This window comes from Alligator mississippiensis, chromosome 1 (genome assembly GCF_030867095.1).
Source record: "Alligator mississippiensis isolate rAllMis1 chromosome 1, rAllMis1, whole genome shotgun sequence".
NCBI classification, from domain to species: domain Eukaryota; kingdom Metazoa; phylum Chordata; order Crocodylia; family Alligatoridae; genus Alligator; species Alligator mississippiensis.
The window spans coordinates 409,158,082-409,174,694 of record NC_081824.1 but is presented as its reverse complement, the minus strand read 5'-3'; the positions used below and the strand labels follow the sequence as shown (position 1 = coordinate 409,174,694).

The window sequence follows — 16,613 nt, the reverse complement described above, 5'->3', positions numbered from 1 at the left end:
AAATTTTGCTGTTTTCTCTTATGCTCTCCAAGTGGTTGAATTTCAGCAATACATATAAGAACATAAGAACTGCCATTTACTGGATCAGATCACAGTCCATCTTGTCCATATCTTGTGTCACACAGGGCAGAGAGTGGATGTTGAATGGGAGAGTAAATTGGGTATGACCAGGTGGGGGTTCTATTTTTTCTCTCCCACTTGCAGCCTCCAGCATTTAGAGTGTAGGAAGCTCTGATTCAGGAGCTATACCCCTAACTTTCCTCCAAGAATTTTTTTAATCCCATTTTTGAATGCAGTTAAACTATCAGCTTCCACAACATCTTCTGACAATGAGTTCCATGCTTTAATTACACACTGGGTGTGTCTACACATACATTTGTGCTGGTTTAAATTTCCTGTGCAGTAAATCACTCTGCAGTAAGTGGGAACAGGCCGGCGTCTACATGTGCAGGCATTAAAGTGCATTAATGTTGTGTGTGGACTGACTTGGGACTAACTTTAGTCCCAAGTCAGTCCACACACACAGTGTTGCTGTGCAGTAAGGCATCTAAAAATTTGATATCTGCATAATATAAGTATCAAATTTATGCTCAAGTCAACATAAGTTGCCATATTTACTGAGTGGTATGGGCATTCACGAGTAGACACATGCCCATACTGAGCAGTAAATGCATTCATTTAGATGCACCCACTGTGTGAAAAAGAACTTCCTTTAATTAGTTTTAAACTTATTACCTACTAGTTTCATTTTATGACCCCTACTTCTTGTATTGTCAGAGATAGCAAACAATAAATCCCTATTTACTTTCTCTTCACCATTTAGTATTTTGTAAAGTCTTATCATGTCCCCCCTCAAGAATCTCTTTTTCTAAACTTAATATGCCTAGTTTCTTTAGTCTCTCCTCATATAAAAGTCCCTCCAGCAGCTTGTTTACCCAAGGCCCCACAGAATACATTGTGCTAAATCCTGTCTGCCTATATAACTTTGCAAATCCTCTATTTCTTCAATTGGGATGGGGGAGGGAGTCACATGTGTGCCTTTACAAAGAGCAGACTCTAGCCCTCAGTTTCAAGCACTTTGAGATCCTTCAGTAAATGAAAAGCTGTCTGCCATTCCAAGCCTCCTTTCTTTTCAACTATGCAGGAGAAGGCGTAAATTGGAGGCAGTGTGGCTCCTCTGCATAGCAGCCAATGCATGGAGGTCTGGCTCTCCCCCCCTGTGTCATGAAGCGGTGCCCTGCAAGGGTTCATTCCAGGTACTATAAAAGTGGACTTCAATAATATAGCTGCATCTACTTTGTAATCAGACATTGTCTAAGAGAGAGCATATTACTGTAAACCATTTATTTGACAGAAAAGTGTTTTTGCAGAAAATAAAGACATGTTGCCAGGACACCATGGGGTAGCAAGGACTTTTCTGTTGCTATGATTCACTTGCTGCATATTTAATATTACTGGCTAGTCCGTGTATATTTAAAATTAATTATAGGGCCTTCTAGATCTTTGCACGTGGTTTTTTTTAAATAAACAAATAAGTATTGCTTTGAGGCTGTAGCCCAATTCAGTAGGTCAAGGCATATTTCAAAGCTGGCAGGATGTCTTCCATTTTTGATTAGTGATCAAACTAATTGTAAAGGAATGGCTGGATTTCAGAGCTGGGATTGTATTACAAGCCAACTGAGGGTAGGAATCAGGCTAAATGAACCTGATATAATGATTTATTTACATCAGCTCTGATGCATTTAGTAATCCATTATAATTGTATAGACACAGCATTCATTAGCTCTTCACAAAGTTGTGGTCCTTTCCAAGGCTTGAAAATTGTGGTGAAACCATAAAACAATCACCTCTCTCAGGGGCGACTGGTACCTCCTGAGTCTGGGGGGGCACAATTTGTGGGGGAGCCTGGGGGCAGGCCAAAAGACACATATCCACTCCTATACTTCTGGGCTGCAGCTTAGTGGCCTCCCCCTGCAACACGCTGCCAGCCCACGCGACAAAAAAACTGCCCTGTCCTGAGCGGTGCTGAGTCAGGGGCCAATCTCGGGGGGGGGGAACGTTCCTCTCCCCTGTCCCCACCTACCCATTGCCTGTGATCTCTCTGAAGGCCTCATCCTCAATGATGCTGAGGAGCCTGCTGTCTCACCAGAGGGGATAGGGTGCTTGGTTCATCATAGGATCAGGCTCCTATGCATTACTCAGCGCAATAAAGTTGAATGCAATTACATTTATTTTATCTGACCTCTTACATAAAAAGGTTGTTAACTTCTGCATCATAATTAGAACATAATTAAATCAAAGTTAATGCAAGTAAGGAATTGTATCAGATGGTTAGTTTTTTGTTTTAAGGCACTCTTACGTACGCTTATGACCATTTGGATTTTCTCCCTTGCTTTTTCTTTAATAGATCTCCATGTCCAAACATGATTAACTAGAGCTGCTCAGAAGAATGCAGGCTTTTACTTTAAAAAAAAAACAAACTTTTGATTAAAAAAACCAAAACAAACCCCACCCAAATTTTAAGTCAAATCCCAAAAATCTCTATATGGAAAGTCAGTCAGAACCTGGTCATCAAATGGCCAAACCTGGTCATCTAAGGCTCAAAGAAATGGCTCCCAAATATAATTTTTTGTTTTGTTTTGTATTCAGATACCACATCAGGTATCTTAACCTTTTTACCATAGCCAAAACCTTCATGTTCTGTGTTATCCAGACCGTTCATGTCACAGATCTCGCTCTTTTGCTATCTCTCCCACCAACACGCTACTTGGAAATATCAGTGTAAATGGCAAACTTTTTAAAGTTGAAATATATTTTTAGTACAGAAACATAGATCTTCAGTCTGTAAGAGTCCATTTAGCTGGACTCAGCCACTGAGAATTCCTACAAACCAGTGGAATTGGTGGAGACTCGGGTGAAGATCATGTGTAGTATAGTTTATTCTACCAAAGAGAGAGTCAAATTCTAACATAAAAGTTCAGCAAAAGACAGATAAATACTAGATCTCCTTCTGCTGCCTCCTCTGGCCCAGAACTAACTATAGCCTGCTCATCTCATCTTGACACTGGACATCACAGAGGCACTGTTCTGATCTGAGACCTTCCTTAGGGGCATCTCTTCAGCTGGTTCCAGGAAGGAGACATAAGATCTGGCTTCTTGCTGAGTAATACGACCTGGGTAAGGGGATGAGGAGAATGGGAAGAAATCAAATGTTTTACACACACACACACACACACACACACACACACACACACACACACACACACACACACACACACGCCTGATTAATTGCAACATTGCTGACAGCCAATGAGGCTGCATACTAATGAAATCACTGGTGAGATGGGAGACTGCACACTTGAAAAGCATCAAGCTGCACATAAAACTAGCTGAACAATGATATAGTATTACTAGTTGAAGCAGTGTGGGGCTATAAAAGCTGATGGGATGAGAAGCACTTCTTGTCATGCATGAACTATGAAGTCAGAAGATAACATTTGTAATTACATTTGGAGCTCCAGAGCCTTCTGATGGCAGCTGTTGTCTCAGCTGAGATGTGACACAGAGTCTGCCATGGCTAGGTTTAGAAGAAGCGAAGAAATCTGAAACATTAGGGGTACTGGCTTAACCATGTCTGCATTTCAAATCTCTCCTTTTTATGGATCATCATTTCCTTCCTGTAATCTGACTAGAATTTAAGATGTTGATTATGAGCTGCAAAGTCCTAATTCATTTGGTACACAGCTTTCTAAGACTGCCTCCAACCTGATACTGCCTGACCTGTGACCAAGGGAGGAGGTTCAGTTATCACAGTTGTTTGGACCTGAAAGGGGGTGTTAGCACCCAGCAGTGCTGCTGCTGCTTTAGTCTGTTTCTACAAAAGGACTTCATGACAGCTTCACTACCCATCAGAACCTAGCTTTGCTGACTTTCACAATGTGCTGCAAAGATCAACTAATCTTGTGAGTCTTTGAGAAGAGCCGAGGATGCAGGATATGGATGGTTAACTCAAAGCAATGACCTGAGGGAAATTTGATGTCCTATTTTGATACTGGAGATCTTTATTTTGTGACTGGATGCAATTAACATTTTTATCAGTAGTGCCTAAAAGGGGCAGGACTCTGTGATTGAATAAGGTAAACAACATCAACCCCACATCATTTTGCTTCCTGTTGTTCCAGTGGTTCCCACTGAGTAGGATAGAGCTCAGCCACCTAGAATCTCCTGTACTCTGCCTGCAACCTAGTCCAGGCTCCTGCTTGGGCCTCTGATGTACTGCATGGCCCATAAACATCTCTTCATCATAACCTGCTTCAGCCCCAGGTTTATTCTCTAGGCTCCAATTTCTTTCAGCTGTTGATGTGCATAGCAATGCCAGTAGGTACTTACCCAGTAAGTTCTGGCGCTGGAGGTTGAGCATATACTGATGGTACAGCGTTTTCCTCATAGGTTTGTTGTCATAAACTCTCATGATGCTGTAGAGGTAACACTTCTGTCCCCACTTTAGGTCCTGTCAGAGCAAGGCAGCACGCTACACTTGGTTAACAGTAAGGCTACATTTACACCTGATTTAAAGGAGATTGGATGCACATTTTGCTGGAGTTATTTGACCCCAGCAGTCTTTCCAGCCCAGAGCAGGGGGGCTGGACCCGATGATCTCACAAGGTCCCTTACAGCCCTAAACTTATGTGAATTTGTGATTCAAAACTGATCCATCCTGTATTGTGGGGAGTCATTCAATAAGGTGGAAGTTAAATCTGAGGACAAAAACTTCAGAGGGAGATTTTAATTTCAGCATTAACCATTCATATGCACAGGGATCAAGGCTCTATAAGTAAGCAGCCATTTACACTGCCTCAGTAATACTGCCCATGCCCCTGCAATGCTACCAAATATCTTTATCAATGTGCATGTATTTTCTGCCTTCCTTTTCTTCTTTCTTGTGGCCGGTCTTCTTTTAGAAAGAAAGAAGGAGACATGGATCTATGATCAATAGATCATAATAAGTCCCTTATTTTCACATTTCTTTATCATGCCAATATATCTCCTTGCTTCCATGGCCAGTCCCATGCTATTTTCCTCTCCCATGTCCTTCATGTCTCTAAGTTCCTCTCCCCTGCCAATATTTTTCCTCTTACATCTGTCTCAGCCCTGACTCTCCTGCTTAGCTGAATTGGGAGTGCCAGTATAAAAGCATATGCCATCCATTTACTCACATTCTGACCACATCACATGCTGGAAAATGCATCAAGTAGCTGCTGTGAGAACATGCCCATGTCTGAGGGAAGTACAGGGTATGCTCTTAGCAAGTGCCAAAGAAGCAGCTACATAACATTTTTTGGAGTGCAGAGTGGGAGTGGAGTAGGCAGTGTATATGATCATGGCAGTACTCCCTAACACTATCTGACTACATACAGACATGCCCTAAATCTCTAGGTTGCTTTGTCCATGGGAGTGCTTGAAACAGAATGTAAGGGAACATACAGACATTACATTTATACTGGAAACCAAACTACACCTATAGCCAAACAGAAGTTCAGTCCACGTAGACTAGTTTAAAAATGGTGGAGCATGGTTTAATATAGACCTGGATGGATGTAGTACTATCAGACTTAAGCAACTTAGGTTAGACTGATCTATCATACTTCTGTACCAGATCAAGAAGTGCTGTACTGCGTCAAACTAGTGGTCCATCTAGTCCAGTATTCTGTCTCTGACAGTGACAGAAATGGATGCTATAGAGCAGGGGTGGCCAACCTGTGGCTCCGAAGCCACATACGGCTCTTCAGAAGTTAATATGCATCTCCTTGAATCTTTGCACAAGCACACAGTGACCAGCTTCCATCGCCATTACATCACATCACGTGCTTGTGCAAAGATTCAAGGAAACACGTATTCACTTCTGAAGAGCTGGATGTGGCTCCGGAGCTGCAGGTTGGCCAACCCTGCTAGAGAGGGTGAGCACTGAACTAGAAATCTCTATAGTGATCTATTCCCTCTTCAGTATCCTCCTTGGTATCCACCATTATTGGTTTAAAGATGCCAGAGGAAACTTCTCCAACCATTCTGCTCAATGCTCATTAATAGATCTATCATCCATGAATTTATCCAGTTCCTTTTTGAACCTGGCTATACATTGTGCCTCCACCATGTTGTGTGGCAATGAATTTCATAAGTTAACTATGAAGTGCATTAAAAATTACTTTCTCTTTTTAGTTTTAAATCTGTCACCTACTAATTTCAGCAGGTCCCCCCCGGTCCTAGTATTCTGGGACTTGGTGAAAAACAGTTTGTTTACTTGGTCCACATCCTTCATGATTTTATAAGCTTCTATCATATCCTCCTGTTAGCCTTCCCTTTTCCAAACTGAAGAGTCCTAGCCTTTTTAGTTTCTCCTGGTGTGGCAACTGCTCCATACCCCTGATCGTTTCGATTGCTCTTCTCTGTGCCTTTTCTAATTCTACTACATCTTTTCTGAGATGCAAAGACTAGAACTGCACATGATATTCAAGATGTGGGTGCACTATGGATTTGTATAATGGCATAAGGATGTTTTCCATTTTGTTCCCAATTCCTTTCTGAATGATACCCAACATTTTACTGGCTTTTTTGATCGCCATTGCACACTGAGAAGATGTTTTAAAAAACCACTATCTACAATGACTCCAAAGTCTCTTTCCTGAATCATAAAAGCTAGTTCAGAACTCAGCATTATGTACATATAGTTGAGGTTATTTTTCACCAGGTACATTACCTTGCACTTGTCAACATTGAAGTCTCATGGGCATTATACTGTTATTTCATTTCTGCCTGCACAGTGTCAAAGTATTGGCAAGGTAGAGCATACCACCATTTTTTGGGCTGGGGAAAGGCTCTGACCCTCCTGCTGCCTGCTATTAGGGTAGTTTCCCTAACCTTTTAAAGTCAGATGCTCCTTTTCCCAAGTCTGATGCCGTCTCATGGCTCAGCCCTTTTCTAGGTCCTGGTGCACCTATTATTTTGCTAGCTTGCTAGTTACCATACTGAATCTGGTTCCTGAGAAGCATTCTGTTGTAATAATTGGGGCCTATTAGGCCTTCTTCATTCATTGCAAGTTCAATGGTGGAAAAATTACCAAAGATATATCAAATATTCCAATCACCTGTAATACCAAAAATTGATGGGAAAGGGGCAAATGGAAAAGAAAGGGACCAAATTAGTACAAATAAACAATTCAGAAAGACTGTGGAAATCATGTCCGGTAAATGAGAGGAGTGTGAAATCAGAAATTACTGAACTAAAATTGATGTGTCAGAAATAAAAACTAATTGGTGAACAAAATAATGAGAAAATGGGCTATTCTACCCATCTCTCTTTTTGGGGCCTTAAAAAATTCTAGAGAATAATGAAGTTTGAATGATTCATGGGGAAGAGGGAAAGGCTGTCAGGTGTTTGTGTCACTTTGCCAGCTCTGTCTTTTGTTTGCATGCCATAAAGGTCATGGCATCAATGACACTCTGACCTCAGCACACCAGTCGAGCAGCCTGGCCTTCACCACTCCATCAGCAAGGACCCTGGCTTGACATGCAAGACCCCACTGTATTTTCTCTTCCCCAATGCATTCTTTTTTGTCAACACTATTTATCTACTGCCTTAAATCATTCTCTCTCTTGCTCTTCTTATTTTTTAACTGATACTGACACTGCCCACTGCCAGAAGTGGGAAGTAAGCCAGTTTATGTGGCTCTGATCTGCCAGAAAGTCCAGGAAAGGGAAGGGACTTGTTTAAGGCTCTTGGTTGACATCTCACACCAGAAAAGATAGCTGGAGTAATAGCTGTGCTGGCCAACATGCCAGCCAGTAGTAACCGTTCAAGATTGACCTTGGATCTTGAGACTAGTAATATGAGGCTATTTTTCCTCATTTTTTTTACAGCCTCTTTTCCCACTTTGTGTCTGTTTATCTGAGTGGTGTCCAACTGTTATTCTCACCTCAGAATTGAAGAACAGAACTTTCCTGCACACTAAGAAGGACTGCTTGGCAGAATACGAGTATGATCTACACATCACAATGCATTGTCATGCAGAGGAACCCAAGCTCTCCCTACACAAGCTAATCCACATACTGGAGACAGTCTAGTGTGGCATTCAGCTATGCTGATTAGCCCTTCTGAAGATCTTAATAGATTAGCCTGGGCCAAGAGCAGTGCTAGCACAGATAGACTGCTTCTAGTAGCTAAACTAGCTTACTTGGAGTCAGCTGGGGTATCTCTGCATGGCACTGAATTATGCAGTGTAGATTTACCCTAAGAGACTAACAAATATTTCCTCTCTGGGTCATTGATGAGTTTTGATTAAGTTTATTTTATGTAATGACCTAATTGCAATGTCTTGTTTTGGGTCTTTTTATTCTGTGTTGGCTACCAAATTTCCATATAGTTTCCTATTGTGTTTGCCATGGTATCCAAGAAAGGTGAGAGCGCTACACTCCAAACCCTATCTAAATAGGTTAATATTACTCTATGATAAGCTTATGCTAAGGCCATTGACTCATTGTGCCCCTTCATTCCCTCAATGCTAACACAACAGCATCCTCCAGCAGAAGGTTTAATGAATGACAACATTAATGCCAAGGTGACAGTTTCATTGAAGAAGTTTTCATTTAAGGCAAGAATAGGTTCTTATATGCTATGCAAAATCGAGTCAGGATTAAACTCTGTTAAAAGGAAATTTCTGTTTCGTCTTAGGGAAGTGAGTGGACTACAGGTTATCTGTAGTCCATTCACTGCCCTATGTCTGGTTACCTTCAATAAGTAGGTATTCTGAGCAGATGGAGGAACTTGTATGCCTAGAACTTTTGGAGAATGGTGGTGACCAGGATTCCTCTTCCGGTTCTCACCCATCCTTGACCTGAGCCTCAAAAGAAGGGTTCCCTAAACACATAAAGAAAAGAAGGCTTTATGTCAGTTATCACTCATGACTTTTCAAATGCCCCGGTGGTTGAAGCTCAGTGTCTACAGCCAGCTGGAAAAGGCATAAAGAAAGAATTAGAACTGGACTGCTTCACCCACCTGGGATGGATTCAGAGTATAGTACTTGGAAAGAGGAGAACCAAAAGCAGAGTTCTTGTTTGTCTGTCTTTTCATGGTGCAAATGCTTTGATCCCTTAACTGAACTGCAAACTGCTACCACTTCAGAATAGACTTAGACACCCTGAAGACCTCATACTCTGTTGTGCTTATGGAAACCTCTCTCTCTATCCAGATTCTCTTCACCCACAGGAAAGTGTGGGTGGTCTGAATTGCTTAATATGTCTTTATTTTCCATAGGTAAGTGTACAGTGTTTTACAGATTTACTCTCTGTACCAAAGAGTTTGCAGTCTAAGGTCAGATTTTGACACTCTTACACTGTATAGCAGTTCCCCCACAAGAAGTCCCACTGAAGTCATGAGTTAAATCAGCATAAATTAAACTGGCATGACATAATATAAGGAAAGGTGAAATCAGGATCAAGTGAAAGGAGGGGTGTTACATACAAAGCTGATAAAGTTGCTGCTTTTATGTTTTGTCTCATTTTCCATCTTTTTACGTAGAAAGCGAGAAGGCAGCATGGGCATAGGAGTCAGTGCTGGACAGACTGCGGGATTAGCTGAATTTTGAGAAGGGGAAGAGAAAGGAAGTCGCCTGGTGTATGGAGTCAGATACAGGGGGAAAGCATAGGCTGCTTAAAGTAAATTGATCCAATGCCATCTCTGGCCATGGTATACACACAGATACCATGGCACATGTTAAAAACTGCCCATGGAGGATAACCCTGACCAGCATTCCTCACTCTCCCTCTCCCTCCCCTTCCCCTTTTCAGCAAAACAGCTTCTACAGCTGTATATGCTGCTGCTTAATACATAATGTCCGTTGTGGCTACCTACACAGCTCTGGAGCTGTTGGCATTAAGTTTATAGCCCCGTGCTTTGACATACCTGGAGTATAAAAGACTTCACATATAAAACAAATTCTATTCAGCTCTGACTCACCCCTGAAATGCAGCCTTGCTTTTCCACAGACGAGAACATTAATATTAAATTCAGGTACTACCCAGGAACTGTGCCATTTTCATTGTGTTGACAAATATCCTAGCAACACAGAAGGAGAAAGAATTACAGAGAACTCTGGGTATTTGCCTAGGTGGCTTGAGCAACCCCTAGGTACTGCCGCCACACTGTTTCTTAAGAGTGTCCACATCTTTGTAGGAATGCACCTGACCATTCCTACTCTCCTGGTTGCCTGGTTGTTCTCTGAACAACTAAATGAAACTTTTCTCACCTGTCATAAAACACTTGTGCACAGGCAGCTGGGGCTTTTGGGAGATGAAGCATGTATCAGTTTTGAAGAACACCTGCAATTACTCCATGCAGGGGTGCTGGGAAATAGAGCGTCTCTATATTATGAGAAACAGATGGCTGATAGACAGCTAGAGAGAAAGAAGGAATGGGGACAAATCAACCTGGCAAAAACATTCTATGAATTTTCCTTCATATTTAGCAACAAATATTCTTTAGCTCTGCTAGCAGGTGAGAATTGCAAATGTGCCAACATGGCAAAAAATCCCTTTGACTTTTGGTGCTTTTAAGTCATTTGAAAATCTCTCCCAGGGAATATCTCTAGGTGTGAATATTCGAGCGGATAAAATTTCAGGCAGGGATGTTTAGTGCTAAAGCATCTTTCCACTGAATGCTGTAGAATATTCATAGAAAGCAAATTTTAAATTCACAATCTTGAATCTTACTTCTGAGAGTTAAATTCATCCAGCCAGAAAATGGAAGCAAACAATGTGGCTTATGTCTTATGCGACTTTATTTTCAGTTATTTAGAAAATACTTTCTGCAAATAATTCTTGGCCTGTAGAATCTTTGTGACCAGTTTTTTGGGAAAATTAATCAGTACATTTGAGAGAAGCATGATTAATTCATGAAACCATAAAAAGTGGCACATTCATCAAACCATAGGCTCATCTAAGCCAGTATCCTGGGTCTGACAGTGGATGAAACAGGGAAGAGTATCTGTGCAGACTTCTGTCCTTTGCTCCTCTTCCATTAGAGTTTCCAGCATTTGGATGTCTAATACATTCTAATGTGTAGGTTTCAGACATTGCTATAATCTTTGATAGATCTATCCTGCATAAATATGAGCTTGGTTTAATTGCCATCTTGTGGCAGTGAATTCCACAAGTTAATTGAACTTTGTCTAAAAAAATAACTTCCTTTTCTTTGTTTCAAATCTGCTTTCTAATAATTTAATTCCATGCTCCCTAGTCCTAGCATACTGAAAGATAGCAAATACAAAGTTTTTATTTACCTCTTTTCACCAGTCACAATTTTATAGACTCTTATTTTATCCCTCCTGTGGATTTCTGTAACTGAAAAGTCCTAGCCTATTTAGTCTCTCCTTGTATAGAAGTCCTTTCATACTCATGATCATCTCTGTTGCTCTTTTGTGTACTTTCTACTTCTCCTGTAGTCTTTTGGAGGTGTATGTGTGTTGTAGAGGTGTATGTGTGCTATGGAGGAAGAGGGAGAAAGAACTGCACACAGTATTCAGGGTGTAGGTGTACTCTGGATTTATACAGCAGCAAAGAACAAACACCAAGAATCCCTTGATTAAATGAATCAATATTGCTACAGTTTAGGCCTCAAGCTGTAGTGGAAAGAGACTGATGTATGTAAGTGGCATGCAGTAAGTACTGGTTCTTTTACAAATACAACACGGTGACCATGACAAGTGCATAAAATACTCAGAGGATTTAACTGTATTTACCATTGTTCTATAGGTTTAGCATATAATTCTCACAATGTTACACTGCTGTTCACCACAAAAATCTATAGAATAACCTTCCTTATACCATATTACTGTGGAGGTAAAACAATCTACTAATTAAGGCTCTGGTTCTGTAATCATAGCTCACCTGACCAGGCTTCTCAGTGTGGGCTAGGGTAACAGTCTTGACTCTGTATGCTATTTGTAAGAGAAAAAGAAAGAAGAGAAATTTGAACACTAGGATCTGTATCCTATAGCTGTACCATGTGAGGAACTGAACCTTTTAGCGGCTCACATAAGAAACAGCTGTGACCTTGACTCTCAATCATTAACAGAGTCAATCACCTAGTAATTGATGGACCAAGAATCCATCCCTTGAGCTGTGTCTAAACTAAAGCATAAACCCCTATGCCTTTCTTAAAATTAAAAAGACCTGGGAATAGCTTTAAGGAGTACCCCTTGGGATTCGGTAGCAATGAATCCATATTTGCACACAGAAAACAGGAAGATGACCATTTCAACCCCATTGCTAAATATTTGGATTTTCAATTGCTGCATCAACGCAAACATCTATGCTAATTATATAACATGAGCCAGTGTTCTTTAATTGAGTCAGGAAGTGTTTGCTGTTCATAAGGATATTTGAAGAAGTTTCAGGGAAAATCTATGGAACAGAGCAGATTATGTATGCTAATAGAGCTTGCATGATTCTTAGCTCTGTCTCATAACTGCATTGTCAGCAGGCCCTGGTTTTGGCTTCAAGGAATAGCTTCTTTCGAAGTGATGCAGTTTTCCAGTTCATTCAACTCTAGATTGCAGGGCAGCAATACATGCATAGGACCACCCATTTTTCCTCCTCCCTCCCTTCCCCAACTTTTGATCCCCTAGAAGACCTCATTTTTTGTTTCATAAAATTATAGAAAAAGTACAGCTGGAAGGGACTCGAGGGGCACATCCCCATGAGCGCGCATGTGAGGTTTGCAGTACCTTAAAGAGATACTGTTGTCAAAAAAAATGCTGCTAAAACAAAAGCAGCATAGCACACATGACAGTAGTGTACACCACCAGCAACCAGAGCCTGGCCAGCCTGGTCAGACCCCAGGTTAGGTTGCTGGGGCCACTTTTGCTGGCCCCAGACTCCCTTACCCCACCCAGGTCCCTTTGCCGTGCATTAGAGCACGTGCGCAGGGGCATGCCTGGGGACAAATAGCAGCAGCACAAATATGCAGGAAATGCACATACCTGCACATGTGTGCTTGTGGGAATATACCTCAGGAGGTCATGTAGTCCAACCCCCTGCTCATGCTAGGATCATTTCTACCCAATTCATCCTAGACAAGTGCTTGTCTAACTTATTCATAAATCTACAGTCAACCCTGTCACACAACTACAAGGCATGTTGTCCCAAAACACCAATAGCAGCCTAACTTGCCACAGGTAAAGCAAAGGGTCAAGGGCTGTTAGTGTCCCACCACTGCAAGGGTTGTTAAATATTCTTGAGAGACCCAAGAAAGAGGGCCTTGCCTTCTGCAACAGAGAAAGGCCAAAACTCCCATAGTCCATGCCAACCTGACTAGGGTAAAATTCCTTCTTGATGTCAAATGTGTCAGTTAGTTCAACACTAAGCAGAGAAGCAATGCCTTTTAATACTGAGCTTCCACGTTTTGGTCCCAGCAGGAGCTTTGGCACACCCCAATGAAAATCCCCAGCCATAGTCAACACCAAATTCATCTGAAGAAGGTGGGAAAAAAAAAAAAAAAAAAAAAAAAAAAAAAAAAAAAAAAAAAAATCGCTTGGCACCTGTAGCAACAGGCAGGGGAAACAATTCCCTTCTATGTGACAACCAGCAAAGCCTAGAAGTGTGGAGGAAAAAACAAACACACTACACTTTGCTTTGTGGGGTAGGGACAGCAAGCACAACTCCCCACATTAGAGCCTTTAACCGGAGGGCCAGAATTCCCTTTGATATTATCCTCTCCATAATCTTATCCCAGCTCCTTTATCTTCTTTTGTGCCTAAGCTGGTTGTGAAGCTCTGCTTCACTTCATAGTCATCTGCATGGTCTTCTCTAACATCTACCTGCTTTAGGCAATAGAGCTCCTCTTATTATCTCCCTGGGTCCTGGGTTCCTGGACTTCCAACTGTTGCTCTTTATAGTCCACTCTAGGCACAGCTACTCCAATACCTATTCAACCACTTTTTGAAAACGTTGAATGAAAGAAATTTCATAATTTCTCTAGGCAGTCTGTTCCACTGCCTCACTGTCCTAACAGTGGATAATTTGTCCTGTTATCCATTCTAGCTGCAATTTCAATCCATTCTTATGTATCCTGCTTTCTGTACTGATGGAGAAAAGGTGTTTTCCCTCTTCTTTGTGGCATACCTTTAGATATTTGAAGACTGCTATCATGTCCCCTCTTAATCATCTTTTCTGCAAAAGGTTTCTTTCTCTCTTCCTACAGCTTGCCTTCCAAACTTTTAATCATTTTGGTCACCTGCCTCTGGACCCTCTCCAACTTCTCCATGTCCTCTTTAAAACATGGAGCCCAAAACTAAACACAATATCCAGGATGTGGTTTAACCCACGCTAGCAGTATCACTCCCCTCTCTTATGCCTAATGCTTATATTGATACTTCATGCAAAACAGCATTGGTCTTTTTTGCAGCTGTCACACTGCAAATTTACATCGGGTCTATAATCCACCTAGATCGATTTCTGTAGTTCTGCCATCCAGTCAGGTGTCATCCATTTTGTATATGTGGTTTTGAGTAGCATCTTGGATTTGTCAGCACTGGACTTCATCCTGTTGGCTGTAACTGAGCTTTCCAGTATATCAAGGTCCTTCTGAATTGCATTCCTGTCCTCCACTGTTTACAATCCTTCCCAGTTTTGTGCCATCTACAGATTTGCTCAGGCAGCTCTCTGTTTCAGTATCCAAATCATTAATAAACCGTTGAGCAGCACCAGGCCGAGGCAGTTAGCTATGTAGCCTAGGTGTATTCAGGTATATACTCCTCTTCTCCAATTGAAGGGAATTGTTAGGTGGCAGGTGTGCTATGGGGGAACTGCAGACTGCTCCATTTCCTTCCGTCCCTACAGAACCAGGCCAGGACTGTCAGGGGACTTAACTACAGTAAAAACTCTGTTATCCGGCATCCCCCAGGAATGGGGGATGTCAGTTAATCAAATATGCTGATTAATCAGATGTGCACCGTCTGGTGCACTCTCTGGTGTCAATGTGCCGGGGGACAGGGAGGGGGGCCCAGAGCAGGCTGCTTTGCCCCTCACAGGCTGCTTTGCCCTGGGCCGTGAGCTGAAGAAGTGACAAAGAACTCAGCTCACAGCAGCGAAACTGGAAGTCCCCAGAAGTGGGACTTCCAGTTTCACTTTTCCTGCATCCCTTGGATGCCAGTTAGTAGAGCTTTCCAGCTAATAAAGTGTCAGTTAACACAGCTTTTGCTGTATATACAAATGTATGTACATTAACTTATTACAAGGAAACAAACAAGCATAAACTTATATACAATATATATAAGTTATATACATACATATGTATATGATATCCAAACAAATAGCATAAACAATACCCTCTCGGTAAATGCTATAAAACCTTATACCAATGCTCCAGATACAGGTAAGTCACAGGTAAGTATCTGATCTGAACAGGTAAACCCCAGAATAAACATAGATAACCAACAAATAAACTATAGATAAGTATAGGTGAACAATAAGTATGCCACAATACAAATAAACAATAGGTGAATAATAGCAAAAGGGGGTCCCAGCAGAGCCCTAACTCCCCCTCCCCTGTGGGAATCCTTTTTTCCCTGCAACTCACAGGTCTCCAGCCTGGAGGGTGGCCCTCGTGCTCTAGACCAAGCTGCTCTCTTGCCTGTGGTGGGCTTCGGGTGGGGTCGCTGTCCCCTGGAACAGGGCTCCGCTATGCAGGGCTTCTAGCCCCAGCATGGGCCAGTCAGGGGCCCTGCTATGCAGGGCTTCTGGCTCAGCCCTGCCTGCTGGCTCAGTAGCCCAAACACTGACTGGCTCCCTGGACTCAACCTTTTGCTATGGGTTGGAGGCCTGGGCTGCCTCATGCAGCACTGGGGCTCGATCCGCTCCCAGACCCTCTGTGCAGCACCTCCTGCACCAAGCTCCTGGCCTCATGTGGGAGATTGGGGACCTGAGCCACCCAAAGGGCTCCAAAGATCCTGCTCCTTGCACTGTCTCTAGCCACACACCAGAGGTTGCAGATCTAAGCCGCCTCACACAGCTCCCAGGGTCTGGATGCTGTACATCATGCTTCCCACCAAGAGCCTGGCAATTGAAGTCTGTGGCAGAGCACTGTTGGTGCCTGCCATTTTAAGGGCCAGAAGGCAGCAGCCACCAGGTGCCTGATGAGGGCAGCCATTTTAGAGTCAGGGCTGCCCATATAAACAGGGCAGTTCTGATGCTAGGGACCAGGCAACAACACTGCCTGGTTGGAAGACTGCTGATATTATCTGGAGGTAAGGGAGAAGCTGTAGGGGATAGTAAGGAGGCTCCTGGTCCTGGGTACAACCTAAAACTGCACCCTGCTGGGAGTGGGTGGCCTGGTGGGGCTCCCAGTGGCACGGGAGCCCCCAGGAAATGCCAGGCCAGTTACCACCCTGGTAAAAGGTGGGTCAGGGTGCCTTAGTCCCTAGGTCCCACCACCAGGTGGGTGACCTCTTTGTTTGGACGGCCCAGAGGGTAGACCCTTGGAGAGTGAGAAAAGGGCTATAGGCTCAGGCCTGTCTGAACTCCCTGTGACTGGCCCATGCTAGGGCCAGGACAGGAAGGGTCAAA

At 42.7% G+C, this 16,613-nt stretch overlaps 1 protein-coding gene across 1 annotated transcript; it reads right to left on the bottom strand.

The window, feature by feature from the left end:
- Positions 1-2,212: 2,212 nt before the first annotated feature.
- On the bottom strand, positions 2,213-16,147 carry FAM216B (family with sequence similarity 216 member B). Its single transcript, XM_059725129.1, has 5 exons — positions 16,028-16,147; positions 11,937-11,986; positions 8,782-8,910; positions 4,390-4,510; positions 2,213-3,173 (listed from the first exon to the last, which is right to left on the bottom strand). The coding sequence occupies exons 3-5, from the start codon at positions 8,878-8,880 to the stop codon at positions 3,049-3,051; spliced, it is 345 nt and encodes a 114-aa protein (XP_059581112.1). The 5' UTR covers positions 8,881-8,910; positions 11,937-11,986; positions 16,028-16,147; the 3' UTR covers positions 2,213-3,048.
- Positions 16,148-16,613: the final 466 nt, after the last annotated feature.